The 17134-nt window shown below is 42.7% G+C and overlaps 1 protein-coding gene across 9 annotated transcripts in view; it reads left to right on the top strand.

The window, feature by feature from the left end:
* Window positions 1-17134, top strand: part of LOC106587936 (troponin T, fast skeletal muscle isoforms) — a 31138-nt gene that overhangs the window by 1106 nt on the left and 12898 nt on the right. Inside the window, exons 2-10 of one of the 9 annotated variants that reach the window (XM_045708178.2) lie at window positions 3655-3693; window positions 4772-4785; window positions 9801-9914; window positions 12949-12966; window positions 13397-13417; window positions 14097-14115; window positions 14630-14669; window positions 14804-14920; window positions 15895-15972. In XM_045708178.2, coding sequence (XP_045564134.1) covers window positions 3674-3693; window positions 4772-4785; window positions 9801-9914; window positions 12949-12966; window positions 13397-13417; window positions 14097-14115; window positions 14630-14669; window positions 14804-14920; window positions 15895-15972 — 441 coding nt within the window. In that variant the 5' untranslated portion in view covers window positions 3655-3673. Of the gene's footprint in view, window positions 1-3654; window positions 3694-4771; window positions 4786-9797; window positions 9915-12948; window positions 12967-13396; window positions 13418-14096; window positions 14116-14629; window positions 14670-14803; window positions 14921-15894; window positions 15973-17134 lie in introns of all 9 variants that reach the window. The other 8 variants (XM_045708177.2, XM_045708191.2, XM_045708182.2 and 5 more) reach the window with 8 other exon arrangements.

Here is a 17134-nt window from a genome sequence, read left to right as displayed (position 1 = left end):
CTGAGTTGATGTGCAGGGGTACGAGGTAATAACTTGGCTATATACACTGGGTAACAGTACTGAGTTGATGTGCAGGGGTACGAGGTAATAACTTGGCTATATACACTGGGTAACAGTACTGAGTTGATGTGCAGGGGTACGAGGTAATAACTTGGCTATATACACTGGGTAACAGTACTGAGTTGATGTGCAGGGGTACTAGGTAATAACTTGGCTATATAAGCTGGGTAACAGTACTGAGTTGATGTGCAGGGGTACTAGGTAATAACTTGGCTATATAAGCTGGGTAACAGTACTGAGTTGATGTGCAGGGGTACGATGTAATAACCTGGCTATATACACTGGGTAACAGTACTGAGTTGATGTGCAGGGGTAGGAGGTAAAAACCCGGCTGTATACACTGGGTAACAGTACTGAGTTGATGTGCAGGGGTACGAGGTAATAACTTGGCTATATAAGCTGGGTAACAGTACCAAGTCATAAGAGGTAATAGAGGTAGATATGTACATACCGTATGGGTAGGGGTAAAGTAACTAGGCAACAGGATAGATAATAAACAGTAACATCAACGTATTTGATTAATCAAAAGAGTTAGTACAGAAAGGGTCAATGCAGATAGTCCTGGTAGCTATTTGGTTAATAACTGTTTAGCAGTCTTATGGCAGAGAGAACAGTCTATGATCTGGGTGGCTGGAGTCTATGACAATTTTTAGGGTCATTCTCTGACGTCTGGTGTAGAGGTCCTGGATGGCAGGGAGCTGGACCCCAGTGACGCACTGGACCGAACGCGCTACTGTCTGTAACGCCTTACGGTCGAATGCCAAGCAGTTGTCATACCAAGCGGTGATGCAGCCAGTCAAGATGCTCTCAATGGTGCAGCTGTAGAACATTTTGAAGATCTGAGGGCCCATGACAAATCTTTTCAGCCTCCTGATGGGAAAGAGGCGTTGTCGAGCCCTCTTCACAACTGTGTTGGTGTGTGTGGACCATGATCCTTAGCGATGTGGACACAGAGGAACTTGTAGCTTTCAACCCGCTCCACTACAGTCCCGTCGATGTGGATGGGGGCGTGCTCGGCCCTCCGTTTCCTATAGTCCACGATCAGCTCCTTTGCCTTGCTGACGTTGAGGGAGAGGCTGTTGTCCTGAAACACTGCCAGGTCACTCACCTCCTCCCTATAGACTGTCTCATCGTCGTCAAGCCTACCACCGTTGTGTCGTCATCAAACTTAAGGATGGTGTTGGAGTCGTGCCCGGCCACGCAGTTGTGCTGAACAGGGAGTACAGGAGGGGACTAAGCATGCATCCCTGATGGGCTCCCAAGTTGAGGGTCAGCGTGGCGGATGTGTTGTTGCCTACCCTCACCACCCGGGGGGGGCGGCCCGTCAGGAAGTGGGTCCTTAGCTTAGTGTGATGAGCTTGGAGGGCACTATGGTGTTGAACGTTGAGCTGCAGTCAATGAACAGCATTCTCACATATGTGTTCCTCTTGTCCAGATGGAAGAAGGCAGTGTCGAGTGCAATAGAGATTGAGTCGTCTGTGGATCTGTTTGTGGGGGCGGTATGCGAATTGGAGTGTGTCCAAGGGTGTCTGGGATGATGATGTTGATGTGAGCCATGCAAAAAGCCTTTTTCAAAGCATTTCCTGGTTCCAGATGTGAGTGCTACGAGGCGATAGTCCTTTTAGACAGGTTACTATTGCTATAGTACAGTACAGTGTATTCTATCAAGTTCAAACAGCTATGGAGATACAGCTGCACTGAGTGTTCTAGACTGAGGGGTTATGGGTCAAAGGTTACATCCTTTGTCTAATTGTCGTGTTGTCAGACTTTAATCTCCTGAAGTCCCCAGGCGTTGTCCTCTCCAACTAAAGAATTTTCAACAACAACAAAAACTGCTCCCCTTAATTGTACCGCGGCATCATACCAGTATTACCAATTACAATGACGGCTTAGCGGTGAACAGCTGATAGCACGTTGACAGTCACAATGTCTGCGGGACGTACAGCTAAATGCTAAAGGGTAATACTGGACACCCCTGTGGTATCCCCCCTAACTCTGTGACCTTCTCAGGCTTTCTTACGCAAACCCAAGGAAATCTTCAGACGGGCACACGTACACACGGGCACCAACACACATACATATGTAGACGCCACACACACACACACACACACACACACACACACACACACACACACACACACACACACACACACACACACACACACACACACACACACACACACACACACACACACACACACACACACACACACACACACACACACACACACACACACACAAAAGGATAGATTTTCAACCAAATGTTTTCATATTGTTTTTGTGTTTGTCTGGTGGAGGCTCGTCATCATCGTTAACCAGTCTTTTATATCACAAGTTAACCAAACGAACCACAAAGGGTCAACCGAATCGTCTTGTCGAACCCAACCAATCAGGAAGGATCCTCAGACTTCTCCTTACCATCATCACTTATTCCTTCTTTGTTGTGATGAATGACCACGATGCCCAGATATGGAGAAAAGGAGAGGGGGATTTGGGAGCTATGTGGACAGAGAAGGTCTCAGCTGAGTCTGGGTAATAAGATCCTAAAGGACTAAGCCTGAAGGACATCTGCAGCTGTCCTGGACCACTAGGTGTGAAAGAACCCTCTTAGGACACTTTATATATATCCAAAGGATTAGAAATGAGAGTTGTTCCACGTCCTGTACAGCCGAGGGCTTTAGAGACCTGAAGGAGGATGAGGAGATGTCGTCTTTACTACATGACACTAAGTTGTCCTTTCACTGCACCTTTGGAAAGCTTTAACCTACAAATGATGTCAAAAGTTGTTGGAAGGATGTGAATAAAGAGGACATAACTTACCTCAGCAGTGTGTCGGTTAAGGCAGCCCCCCCACCCCCCATACCTCTCTGATTCAGAGGGGTTGGGTTAAATGAGGAAGACACATTTCAGTTGGATGCATTCAGTTCACTAGGTATCCCCTTTCCCTTTCCTTCTACTACCCATGTATTCTCCTTCAGATGAGAGGATGTGAATGAAGAGGGCATAACTTACCTCAGCGGTGTATTACCCATGTATTCTCCTTCAGATGAAAGGATGTGAATGAAGAGGGCATAACTTACCTCAGCGGTGTATTACCCATGTATTCTCCTTCAGATGAGAGGATGTGAATGAAGAGGGCATAACTTACCTCAGCGGTGTATTACCCATGTATTCTCCTTCAGATGAGAGGATGTGAATGAAGAGGGCATAACTTACCTCAGCGGTGTATTACCCATGTATTCTCCTTCAGATGAAAGGATGTGAATGAAGAGGGCATAACTTACCTCAGCGGTGTATTACCCATGTATTCTCCTTCAGATGAGAGGATGTGAATGAAGAGGGCATAACTTACCTCAGCGGTGTATTACCCATGTATTCTCCTTCAGATGAAAGGATGTGAATGAAGAGGGCATAACTTACCTCAGCGGTGTATTACCCATGTATTCTCCTTCAGATGAAAGGATGTGAATGAAGAGGGCATAACTTACCTCAGCGGTGTATTACCCATGTATTCTCCTTCAGATGAAAGGGGGGAAAAAATCCTACAATAAAATAATACATTTAAATAAAGAAACTTTCCTACTTTTCTTCCAGGTGTAAATCCACTGTCACCATGTCTGACACTGAGGAAGTGTAAGTATTCCCATTTTATGATTCATTTTATTCCTTAATTTCATTCATTTTATGATTGAGGGTTTAATTTCCTTGTTAGGCTCATTAGCTACCAAATAATTTACAAGTGGGACTAAATAAATGTATTACATTTTGGTGCTATCATTGGGACTGAATAAATGTATTACATTTTGGTGCTATCATTGGGACTAAATAAATGTATTACATGTTGGTGCTATCATTGGGACTGAATAAATGTATTACATTTTGGTGCTATCAGTGGGACTGAATAAATGTATTACATTTTGGTGCTATCAGTGGGACTGAATAAATGTATTACATTTTGGTGCTATCAGTGGGACTGAATAAATGTATTACATTTTGGTGCTATCAGTGGGACTGAATAAATGTATTACATTTTGGTGCTATCAGTGGGACTGAATAAATGTATTACATTTTGGTGCTATCAGTGGGACTGAATAAATGTATTACATTTTGGTGCTATCATTGGGACTAAATAAATGTATTACATTTTGGTGCTATCAGTGGGACTGAATAAATGTATTACATTTTGGTGCTATCATTGGGACTGAATAAATGTATCACATTTTGGTGCTATCAGTGGGACTAAATAAATGTATTACATTTTGGTGCTATCAGTGGGACTGAATAAATGTATTACATTTTGGTGCTATCAGTGGGACTGAATAAATGTATTACATTTTGGTGCTATCAGTGGGACTGAATAAATGTATTACATTTTGGTGCTATCAGTGGGACTGAGACATTTACAACCTGACCTCTGAGTATCTTGTTAGTAAATAATTGCCACTGAAGTGAAACAAGATAGGCATGAGGTTTATTGGTAGTAACATGAATTGTTACGGAGTCTAGTTGATAGGTAATCGACTAGCTGGGCTGTTCCCTGGACATTGGTGTCTGTCTTTACTATTTTATCCAACATATCATAATAAAACATTAATGTTCCATATATTTAGGTAGGAATGGAGATTTGAATTACTGTAGAGAGCTGTTTGTCTTATAACTCTAAGTTAAATGGGCCTGTTGATGCTAACTGTATGCTGTTTTTATTTTTCAGTGATCAGATCGAGGGTAAGTGAAAAATAACAAAACTACTTTGAAAAAAATCTACTCTTACTTTAATGATCAGTGACACGTATGTCCACATTTAAACAAGGTGGAGCTGAAGCCTTCTGTACGGCAGCATCCTCTATTCATAGAGCTGTGTCTCCCCCAACTGGGTTCACGAAGAACAGACAGATTGTGTCCATTCTCAACCAGTCTGTCCTCAACTCTATGTTTACTTTATAATCATGTAATAATACTGTTGTAAATAATACTGTTGTAAATAATACTGTTGTAAATACAGTGGTAAAGCCTGAACTCGTCTCTTTCATACTGTGTATAATTAAATATTTATTCTAACCTTCTACAAGGGTTAAAGTCTGTCTATTTCTGTGCAGGTTTGGTTTGACTCAGTGAAAGATAATGTTTCTATAACATTTTATATCATTATCTTTGAGTTTCAAGTACATATTTTCAGGCAATGATCAGTATTTAATTTTGGCAATTGTCTTTTACCTTTGAAGAAAGACAATTATGTCTTGCCATTTTGTCATTAATCCATGAAAGTATGTCAAAATCATATGCTGTCTACCATCCTCCTAGACTGGACCCAGCCCTAAATGTTGGTATACTGTCCTGTCCTCCTAGACTGGATACAGTCCTAGATGTTGGTATACTGTCCTGCCCTCCTAGACTGGACCCAGCCCTAGATGTTGGTATACTGTCCTGTCCTCCTAGACTGGATACAGCCCTAGATGTTGGTATACTGCCCTGTCCTCCTAGACTGGACCCAGCCCTAAATGTTGGTATACTGTCCTGTCCTCCTAGACTGGACCCAGCCCTAAATGTTGGTATACTGTCCTGTCCTCCTAGACTGGATACAGCCCTAAATGTTGGTATACTGTCCTGTCCTCCTAGACTGGACCCAGCCCTAAATGTTGGTATACTATCCTGTCCTCCTAGACTGGATACAGCCCTAAATGTTGGTATACTGTCCTGTCCTCCTATACTGGATACAGCCCTACATTTTGGTATACTGTCCTGTCCTCCTAGACTGGACCCAGCCCTAGATGTTGGTATACTGTCCTGTCCTCCTAGACTGGATACAGCCCTAGATGTTGGTATACTGTCCTGTCCTCCTAGACTGGACCCAGCCCTAGATGTTGGTATACTGTCCTGTCCTCCTAGACTGGATACAGCCCTAGATGTTGGTATACTGTCCTGTCCTCCTAGACTGGATACAGCCCTAGATGTTGGTATACTGTCCTGTCCTCCTAGACTGGACCCAGCCCTAGATGTTGGTATACTGTCCTGTCCTCCTAGACTGGACCCAGCCCTAAATGTTGGTATACTGTCCTGTCCTCCTAGACTGGACCCAGCCCTAAATGTTGGTATACTGTCCTTTCCTCCTAGACTGGACCCAGCCCTAGATGTTGGTATACTGTCCTGTCCTCCTAGACTGGATACAGCCCTAGATGTTGGTATACTGTCCTGTCCTCCTAGACTGGACCCAGCCCTAGATGTTGGTATACTGTCCTGTCCTCCTAGACTGGACCCAGCCCTAGATGTTGGTATACTGTCCTGTCCTCCTAGACTGGACCCAGCCCTAGATGTTGGTATACTGTCCTGTCCTCCTAGACTGGACCCAGCCCTAGATGTTGGTATACTGTCCTGTCCTCCTAGACTGGACATAGCCCTAGATGTTGGTATACTGTCCTGTCCTCCTAGACTGGATACAGCCCTAGATGTTGGTATACTGTCCTGTCCCCCTAGACTGGATACAGCCCTAGATGTTGGTATACTGTCCTGTCCTCCTAGACTGGACCCAGCCCTAGATGTTGGTATACTATCCTGTCCTCCTAGACTGGATACAGCCCTAGATGTTGGTATACTGTCCTGTCCTCCTAGACTGGATACAGCCCTAGATGTTGGTACACTGTCCTGTCCTCCTAGACTGGATACAGCCCTAGATGTTGGTATACTGTCCTGTCCTCCTAGACTGGATACAGCCCTAGATGTTGGTATACTGTCCTGTCCTCCTAGACTGGACCCAGCCCTAGATGTTGGTATACTGTCCTGTCCTCCTAGACTGGACCCAGCCCTAAATGTTGGTATACTGTCCTGTCCTCCTAGACTGGACCCAGCCCTAAATGTTGGTATACTGTCCTTTCCTCCTAGACTGGACCCAGCCCTAGATGTTGGTATACTGTCCTGTCCTCCTAGACTGGATACAGCCCTAGATGTTGGTATACTGTCCTGTCCTCCTAGACTGGACCCAGCCCTAGATGTTGGTATACTGTCCTGTCCTCCTAGACTGGACCCAGCCCTAGATGTTGGTATACTGTCCTGTCCTCCTAGACTGGACCCAGCCCTAGATGTTGGTATACTGTCCTGTCCTCCTAGACTGGACCCAGCCCTAGATGTTGGTATACTGTCCTGTCCTCCTAGACTGGACACAGCCCTAGATGTTGGTATACTGTCCTGTCCTCCTAGACTGGATACAGCCCTAGATGTTGGTATACTGTCCTGTCCTCCTAGACTGGATACAGCCCTAGATGTTGGTATACTGTCCTGTCCTCCTAGACTGGACCCAGCCCTAGATGTTGGTATACTATCCTGTCCTCCTAGACTGGATACAGCCCTAGATGTTGGTATACTGTCCTGTCCTCCTAGACTGGATACAGCCCTAGATGTTGGTATACTGTCCTGTCCTCCTAGACTGGATACAACCCTAGATGTTGGGATACTGTCCTCCTAGACTGGATACAACCCTAGATGCTGGTATACTATCCTGTCCTCCTTGACTGGATACAACCCTAGATGTTGGTATACTATCCTGTCCTCCTAGACTGGATACAGCCCTAGATGCTGGTATACTATCCTGTCCTCCTAGACTGGATACAGCCCTAGATGTTGGTATACTGTCCTGTCCTCCTAGACTGGACCCAGCCCTAGATGTTGGTATACTATCCTGTCCTCCTAGACTGGATACAGCCCTAGATGTTGGTATACTGTCCTGTCCTCCTAGACTGGATACAGCCCTAGATGTTGGTATACTGTCCTGTCCTCCTAGACTGGATACAACCCTAGATGTTGGGATACTGTCCTCCTAGACTGGATACAACCCTAGATGCTGGTATACTATCCTGTCCTCCTTGACTGGATACAACCCTAGATGTTGGTATACTATCCTGTCCTCCTAGACTGGATACAGCCCTAGATGCTGGTATACTATCCTGTCCTCCTAGACTGGATACAGCCCTAGATGAGCCTTCAAGTGGAGATGTGTTATTATTTAGAGAATGCAAATTGTATAAGTATTTATATGTGGGTTTGAATAAGTGTTTTTTGGCAAACTCACAAATAGCGTGTAATTTAGGCAGTCATGGAGGATAGTACACGGTATGAATGATCAGCATGATTCTGACTTGACCTGGGACATGGCTATGGACTCCTATAAAGCCATGTCTCACAGGGCAAGGATTGGACCAATTTATGAACTAAGAAATGTATCCTATAAAGCCATGTCTCACAGGGCAAGGATTGGACCAATTTATGAACTAAGAAATGTATCCTATAAAGCCATGTCTCAGGGCAAGGATTGGACCAATTTATGATCTAAGAAATGACATGTGTTTTTGTTTCACCATATTTATTTTGCGGAAACTGAAGACGAGGAAGGTAAAAAACAACAACAACAGACATTTTGGTTTCCATGGCGATGCCACTCTTACTAATTTGTCGACTCTTACCCTTAATCTGAAATGTGTTTGACAACGCCTGCTTTGCGAGTCTTTTTAATAGATTATTTGTGTGACTCGATAATTTATTACTAATTAACAACCGCTTTTGCTTACCCTCAAATATCTGTAATGTGGAGCTCATAAACATCTTAACTTCGCTGGAAAGCTAGCTTTGTGTGAAGTCAGATTCACAAAACATTACTCATCTCATATGTGTATACTGTATTTTATACCATCTACTGCATTTTGCCTATGCCGCACGGCCATCACTCTTCCATATATTTATATATTCTTATTCCATCCCTTCAGTTTTCTGTGTATAAGGCAGTTGTTGTGAAATTGTTAGATTACTTAGATATTACTGCACTGTCGGAACTAGAAGCACAAGCGTTTTGCTGCACTCGCATTAACATCTGCTAGCCATGTGTATGTGACCAATAAAATTTGATTTGATTTGATTCATGTCTGTTTTAACACAACAAAGCAAGCTTTTACATATACTCAGACCTTCAATGGTGCACTCTGTTTCTCTGTTATAACTTAGTAACCACAATTACATTACAGTATGCAGCCACACATAATGATACTCGTACAGCCTTCCCTGTATGTGAGCTTTGTGTACCAGTCCGTCATGTGGAATTGAAAAACTTCTTGCTTTGTTTGTCCGTGTGTCAACTGAATTCCCTAGATAATAAAGTCTGTCATTGTTGATCAAGCGTTTGTAAAAAAAAATCTCACAAAATCCCTGCTTGCTTATCATTTATCATAATTACGTTTGTTTTATCTGTGCGTAATCATGTTTGATTTATCAAACGGCTTGTCAAACACTTCTTAAGGGTGACTGTTCTGACAAATTTTCGACAACTTAAAGAATAAGGAAAAATGTGATTGGGCAATAAGGAATTCCACATTTTTTGGCATGTGACACGTTTTCAAACTCAGGTATCTCCGGTATGCAGAAAACCATCAATCATTCATAACGTATCATTTCACTTCATCTTATTAATGCTGTCTACCCATCTTTTTCCATCCATCTTTCCTCTCTTCTCTCATCCCTCTCTTTCTGTTCTTCTCAGCATCAATGCTCGCTGCACACACTCCAGCAGTACAGTACTGTCCTCTCCTCTCTTCTCTCAGCCCTCCTTCTTAAACTGAAGTAATCTATTTTCATCCTATAACCTAACCGATTCTCTCTCCTCCTTCACGCGTTCATAAACGAATATCTAACCTCTCTCCGAAACCCTTCCTGTCCCTGGGTTCCCGCTGCATGCTGCGTGCTCTGCTGCGTATCCCAAGAAGAGGTAGTAGAAGTAGAGGTAGCCCCCGAGGCAGCCCCAGAGGAGGAGGTAGAGGAAGAGGAGGTAGAGGAGGAGGCAGAACCCGAGCCTGAGCCTGAGGTTGTAGAGGAGGAAGGTATGTGGCGTAGGGTATTCATTCATCCTTCCCTTGTGCAACCACACCTGTCCCCCAGGTAGACATAGATGAGACCTACTAATATAGTATATAGTCCCTCCTGATAGTGTCCAACCCCTGTCTCCACCTCAAACCCCTGAGGCACTAATGTTAACTGTTGAGCTACTGGAGGTACCTCCTCTTCATAACTGCCCACTATGAAGAAAGCATACTTCTATGGTCTATGTGAGGGGTGTCAAACATACTGGATCCCCTGTGAGCTGATTCATGGGAGTGGTTTGAGTACTGGGGGGGGTATTGAACATGGCCCACGGGGCAAAATGAGTTTGACACCCCTGGTCTACGTACTGTATATCCACAGTCTACCATGTACTGTATATTAGTACTGTATATGCATAGTATACTATGTGTATTAGTACTGTGTATTCATAGTGCGGTATGTATATTGGTACTGCATACCCATAGTCTAGTATGTGTATTAGTTACAGCAACAGTACACGTTCATGTACTTTCTCAAAGCATGCCTCTTCCTCACTGAGTGGCTTCAGCTGCGTCCTCTCAAACTGCTTCTTTAATATCACTAATCATGATCAATCCCAAATCCACCCCTAGGCCCTAGCCCCTCTGCACTTGGAGTTCTGAGATGTGCCTAGACCGTGGTAGGAGCTAGGGGTTAATGAGGATGACATCTGAGATGTGCCTAGACGGTGGTAGGAACTAGAGGTTAATGAGGATGACATCTGAGATGTGCCTAGATGGTGGTAGGAGCTAGGGGTTAATGAGGATGACATCTGAGATGTGCCTAGACCGTGGTAGGAGCTAGGGGTTAATGAGGATGACATCTGAGATATACCTAGACAGTGGTAGGAGCTAGGGGTTAATGAGGATGAGTTCTGAGATGTGCCTAGACGGTGGTAGGAGCTAGGGGTTAATGAGGATGAGATCTGAGATGTGCCTAGACCGTGGTAGGGGTTAGGGGTTAATGAGGATGAGATCTGAGATGTGCCTAGATCGTGGTAGGAGCTAGGGGTTAATGAGGATGACATCTGAGATGTGCCTAGACCGTGGTAGGAGCTAGGGGTTAATGAGGATGACATCTGAGATATACCTAGACAGTGGTAGGAGCTAGGGGTTAATGAGGATGAGTTCTGAGATGTGCCTAGACGGTGGTAGGAGCTAGGGGTTAATGAGGATGAGATCTGAGATGTGCCTAGACCGTGGTAGGGGTTAGGGGTTAATGAGGATGAGATCTGAGATGTGCCTAGATCGTGGTAGGAGCTAGGGGTTAATGAGGATGAGTTCTGAGATGTGCCTAGACCGTGGTAGGAGATAGGGGTTAATGAGGAATATGCTGTTAGATGCTGCAGATGCATAGTGCTTGTAGATGAATAGATACTATAGCCCTATCTGAGCATATTTACTCAACTAGTAAGGGTGCTAGCAACTAAAGCTAAACCAATGACTGCTATCTTCCATACTTACTGTATCACCTCATCGGGAGCTGCTATCTTCCATACTTACTGTATCACATCACCGGGAGCTGCTTCTCCCAGAATGCAACTGGAGAAAATATAATGAGCCCTTGATTTTGTAGTGCTCTCAACTTTCTGTATATGATGGGAATGTATTAGAACCTGGAGGTTGCTTTCTAGAAATGTTTTGAATATGGCAAATGTATGAAAATACTCAATGGAAGAAAGAAAGCTTCCATCATAAGTAACTGATTATTATATTTTAATCCTGCTCCACTGTAACCGGATTATTATATTTCAATCCTGCTCCAAAATAACCTGAATATTATCTTTTAATCCTGCTCCAAAATAACCAGATTATTATATTTTAATCCTGCTCCAAAATAACCTGAATATTATATTTTAATCCTGCTCCAGAATAACCTGAATATTATATTTTAATCCTGCGCCAAAATAACCTGATTATTATCTTTTAATCCTGCTCCAAAATAACCAGATTATTATATTTTTATCCTGCTCCAAAATAACCTGATTATTATCTTGTAATCCTGCTCCAAAATAACCAGATTATTATATTTTAATCCTGCTCCAAAATAACCAGATTATTATATTTTAATCCTGCTCCAAAATAACCCGATTATTATCTTCCAATTCTGCTCCAAAATAACCAGATTATTATAATTGAATCCTGTACCAAAATAACCTGATTATTATATTTAAATCCTGCTCCAAAATAACTTGATTATTATCTTTCAATCCTGCTCCAAAATAACCTGAATATTATCTTTTAATCCTGCTCCAAAATAACCTATTATATGTAAATCCTGCTCCAAAATAACCTGATGACTTTATGTGAATTAAGGTCTTTTTTTCATCCATGCCCACCTCTGTTACTCTTCCTCAATCGTCCTAATTTCACCATTACAGAGATGATGTTGAGGAAGGTAGTCCCCCATTCCATGAACCTCATTATAGCTGTGTTTTTCATTACCATAACGGCATGGATGAAGGATGACCTTTCCGCATATAAAGGATCTTTCTTTGCCCCTTTTGAGATCTTGTCTGAAAAGCTTATTTTATTAACCTATAAAGGAATGATTACAGGAATGATGCAGAAAGTTGATCACTGTTACAACTTGCTTAGCATTCACATTGGGGTGTTATTTAATATAATACTGTATATCAATTATATATTGTTATAGTTCATATTCATATTTACCTGTTTTCTTCAACTGTACTTCTGGCGACATTTACTGTAATTTATGGTGTATTACACTGGGCATAAACACCTCAATTTGGGTGAGTGAATGTTCTGCAGAGCAGTGCCTAGTTAACTGAATGTGTAGTGAATGTGCTAGCAGGCACCAGGGTTGTAAACTTCTGGGAACTTTCACAAAGTTTCCAGTTCTTTTTCTTCAGAAATCCCATTGGAAGATTTCTGGAACATTCCAGAACTTTGCAACCCTAGCAGGCACCGACAGCTTGTCCTGAGCTTATGTACAGTATATATCACTCATCATGATATCTATTCTGCTCTTGCTTTGGACGCTTGCTGCATGCAGAGGCCTATGAAGAGGAAGGTATGTGTATTCAAGTTCTTAAAGTTGTATGTGTACTTCTGATTGGACAGACTGCACTATGTCAGTCTCCTCTCCCAGTTCAGGAGGTTTACGGTATCGCAAGACTGGAGAAAGAGACCCTGTCCATGAGTCCATGTGCTCCAGCAGCAAAATACTGCCCAAATTTAGTCTCCTGCTAAATATCTTTCCCCATACTCCCAACAAATGAATGAAAGTCAAGGCCTGAGTAATCTCAGAACCAAGAACCAAATCTCGTGTGAATAGTCTGTCACGCGAAACTACGGTCTGAGTGGCCTTTTGAGAAAGGTCAGCAAACAGACTTGTTGTGACAGCGTGAGAAAGGGTGACGGAATATGAAATGCTGCAGTGACTCCTATGTTCATGTCTGCTTTGTCTGCTTCTCTTCCTGCATGACATTCTGCCAAACCAGTCGAGGAAGGAGAACAAGATGGTACTTTGTATTTCTCTGACTGCAAGAGTGTTGCTGTTGCTTTGCTTGTGGTTTCTACCTGTTTGAGTGTGAAGGTCAAGCCAAAATCTAATCACAATGTCAACGATGTTTCGCTATTTATTGACAATTCATTGTAATTTCTTATTTAATAATATTTCTACCACCAACTTGACTTTTGGAATAGAATTAACATGTATCATCCAAGTACAGAATTCAGTCTTGGATTGTAGAAAGAGTTCTGACAATGAAGTAGTTATAATGAAGAAAAAAAAGAGAATGGAACTCCTAAATAGCATAGAGATCCTACATAGTAAATAGTAAGGTATTGTTCTTGTCCTACTCATCCTTACAAGCACCTATACTGTACATGTCTGTTATTATACATGTTATACAACTTTTTTCACTAACACATACCAAATTAACATTGTGAAATTGAAAGTAAAATCTACAAACGGTTTACTTTTCCTATTATAATAATCATTTGTTATTATTTTTACAAGTTAAAAGTAGCCTGAAACTGCGGCCCAGAGGTGTAACACCAAGTGTGTCCACAAGGATATGTCCCCTTGATTAACTAAACCTCCATTTGGGTCTGTTGCTTGAGATCCTTGTCACTGTATGTGATATCTCTAACACTGTAATATATTCTTCCCCCTTTTACGATGTTCTTACTGAACAGAGGAGAAGCCCAAGTTCAAGTGAGTAGAAGTTATATCCAACATTCATGTCAAACCAACCAGTTCAAGCTGTGTATGTGTGTTCATCAGGGTTGGGATCAATTCAGTCCATTCAGGAAGTAAACTGAAATTCCAATTCTAATTGTCCTAATTGAAAAAAACAAGTGAAGGAGGAATTGAACAAATTGGAATTGCTAGAATTTCAGTTTACTTTGTGAATTGACTGAATTGAAATGGAATTGACCGGAAGTCCAGAACCCTGGCTTCCTCATGTTTGTAACCCTGTAGCTTGTATGCTAAATGTTTTATAAGGACAGAACCCTGGCTTCCACATGTTTGTAACCCTGTAGCTTGTATGCTAAATGTTTTATAAGGACAGAACGCTGGCTTCCACACGTTTGTAACCCTGTAGCTTGTATGCTAAATGTTTTATAAGGACAGAACAAACAGTGGCAACGCCAGAACCCGGTGAATTTTGCTGCGTTGTCCTAAAGCATTAGATATAACTTAAGTGGCATCTTTTGACATTCCATAGAGTCCCTAAGGTCCCTGATGGTGAGAAGGTGGACTTTGACGTAAGTACACTGTAAATCCTTCTTCCTAAATCCTGTTTCATGAACTAAAACATCCTTGGCCAAAAGAAAGCAACCGTTTAGGTTTGGTACAGTGATACTTGAGGTAATCTCTCTCTAACTTTGTTGTTTAACAGGACCTCCATAAGAAGCGTCAGAACAAAGACCTGATTGAGCTGCAGGGGTTGATCGACGTCCACTTTGAGAACAGGAAGAAGGAGGAGGAGGAGCTTATTGCTCTCAAGTCCAGAATTGTGAGCTGTTATTACCTCGCCTTTACAGCTGTAAACACAGGTGTAAATACCAGGGTTTGGGGTCAAATCCATTTAAATTGCAGACCATTCAGGAAGTACTCTGCAATTACAACTACAATTCTCTTCTATTCTTTTCAATTCGGAACATTTGGAATTGGAGTTGGAATTTGGTTAACGTTCTGAATTGACTGGAATTGTAACATGGGTCGTCTAAAGGAGACCAAGGGGCAGCGTGTATAGTGCTCATATTTGACTTTTAATGAAGACACTTGAACAAAACAACACAACGACCGACAACAGTTCCGTAAGGTACACTTTGACAAAACGGAAAACAACTACCCACACTCACACATGAAAAACAGGCTGCCTAAGTATGGCTTCCAATCAGAGACAACGATAGACAGCTGCCTCTGATTGGAAACCATACCTGGCCAAAACATAGAAAACAAAAACATAGTAATTGACATCTAGAAAACCCCACATAGAAACAGAAAACCAAAACCACCCAAAACACCCACCTGTCACGCCCTGACCACTCTACTATGGAAAATGACCTCTTACAAGGGTCATGACGTGACAGGAATTGAAATGGATTTGACCCCAACCCTGGTAGAACCAGGTATAAATACAGGAGTAGAAACTATGCTTGACTTGCGGAATGGAGCCCAAACTAATAGATAGGTCGATGTTGATCTTTTGGGAATTCTGGCCTTCTGTCTTGAAGAACTTCTAGAACATCATTCCTATCCTTTAGCCCAAGCAACAAGGTTACAGTAAACCATGTCTTCTGGTGGCAGACCTGTAAACAACCTATCTCTTAGCTCAAGTAACAAGGTTACAGTAAACCATGTCTTCTGGTAGTAGACCTGTAAACAACCTATCTCTTAGCCCAAGTAACAAGGTTACAGTAAACCATGTCTTCTGGTGGCAGACCTGTAAACAGCTGTGTATGTGGTTCTATTCCTCTCCTCCAGGAGAAACGTAGGTCAGAGAGGGCCGAGATCCAGAGGGTACGCACAGAGAAGGACAAGGAACGCCAGGCCAGACGTGAGGTCTGTATAGCCTAAACTCTTCAGGCAAACACATGAATTCATTCAACATTTGGTTGCTTAACGTGGGTGTTGTGGTTGCTTAACGTGCGTGTTGTGGTTGCTTAACATGGGTGTTGTGGTTACTTAACGTCAGTGTTGTGGTTGCTTAACGTGGGTGTTGTGGTTGCTTAACATGGGTGTTGTGGTTGCTTAACGTGGGTGTTGTGGTTGCTTAATGTGGGTGTTGTGGTTGCTTAACATGGGTGTTGTGGTTGCTTAACGTGGGTGTTGTGGTTGCTTAACGTGGGTGTTGTGGTTTTTAACATGTGTGTTGTGGTTACTTGACGTGGGTGTTGTGGTTGCTTAAAGTAGGTGTTGTGGTTGATTAACATGGGTGTTGTGGTTGCTTAACATGGGTGTTGTGGTTGCTTAAAGTAGGTGTTGTGGTTGCTTAACATGGGTGTTGTGGTTGCTTAACGTGGGTGTTGTGGTTGCTTAACATGGGTGTTGTGGTAAATTGACGTGGGTGTTGTGGTTACTTGACGTGGGTGTTGTGGTTGCTTAAAGTAGGTGTTGTGGTTGATTAACATGGGTGTTGTGGTTGCTTAATGTGGGTGTTGTGGTTACTTAATGTGGGTGTTGTGGTTACTTGACGTGGGTGTTGTGGTTGCTTAAAGTGGGTGTTGTTTCTTAACATGGGTGTTGTGGTTGCTTAACGTGGGTGTTGTTTCTTAACATGGGTGTTGTGGTTGCTTAACGTGGGTGTTGTTTCTTAACATGGGTGTTGTGGTTGCTTAACGTGGGTGTTGTTTCTTAACATGGGTGTTGTGGTTGCTTAACGTGGGTGTTGTTTCTTAACGTGGGTGTTGTGGTTGCTTAACGTGGGTGTTGTGGTTGCTTAACGTGGGTGTTGTGGTTGCTTAACGTGGATGTTGTGGTTGCTTAACGTGGATGTTGTGGTTGCTTAACGTGGATGTTGTGGTTGCTTAACATGGGTGTTGTGGTTGCTTAATGTCAGTGTTGTGGTTACTTAACGTGGGTGTTGTGGTTACTTGACGTGAGTGTTGTGGTTGCTTAACGTGGGTGTTGTGGTTGATTAACATGGGTGTTGTGGTTACTTAACATCAGTGTTGTGGTTGCTTAACGTGGGTGTTGTGGTTGCTTAACGTGGGTGTTGTGGTTG

The sequence above is a fragment of the Salmo salar genome, chromosome 26 (assembly GCF_965601325.2).
Source record: "Salmo salar chromosome 26, fSalSal1, whole genome shotgun sequence".
In the NCBI taxonomy this organism is placed as follows: Eukaryota; Metazoa; Chordata; class Actinopteri; order Salmoniformes; family Salmonidae; genus Salmo; species Salmo salar.
Note: the sequence above shows the minus strand (reverse complement) of the source record. Positions and strands in the feature narration are given on the sequence as shown.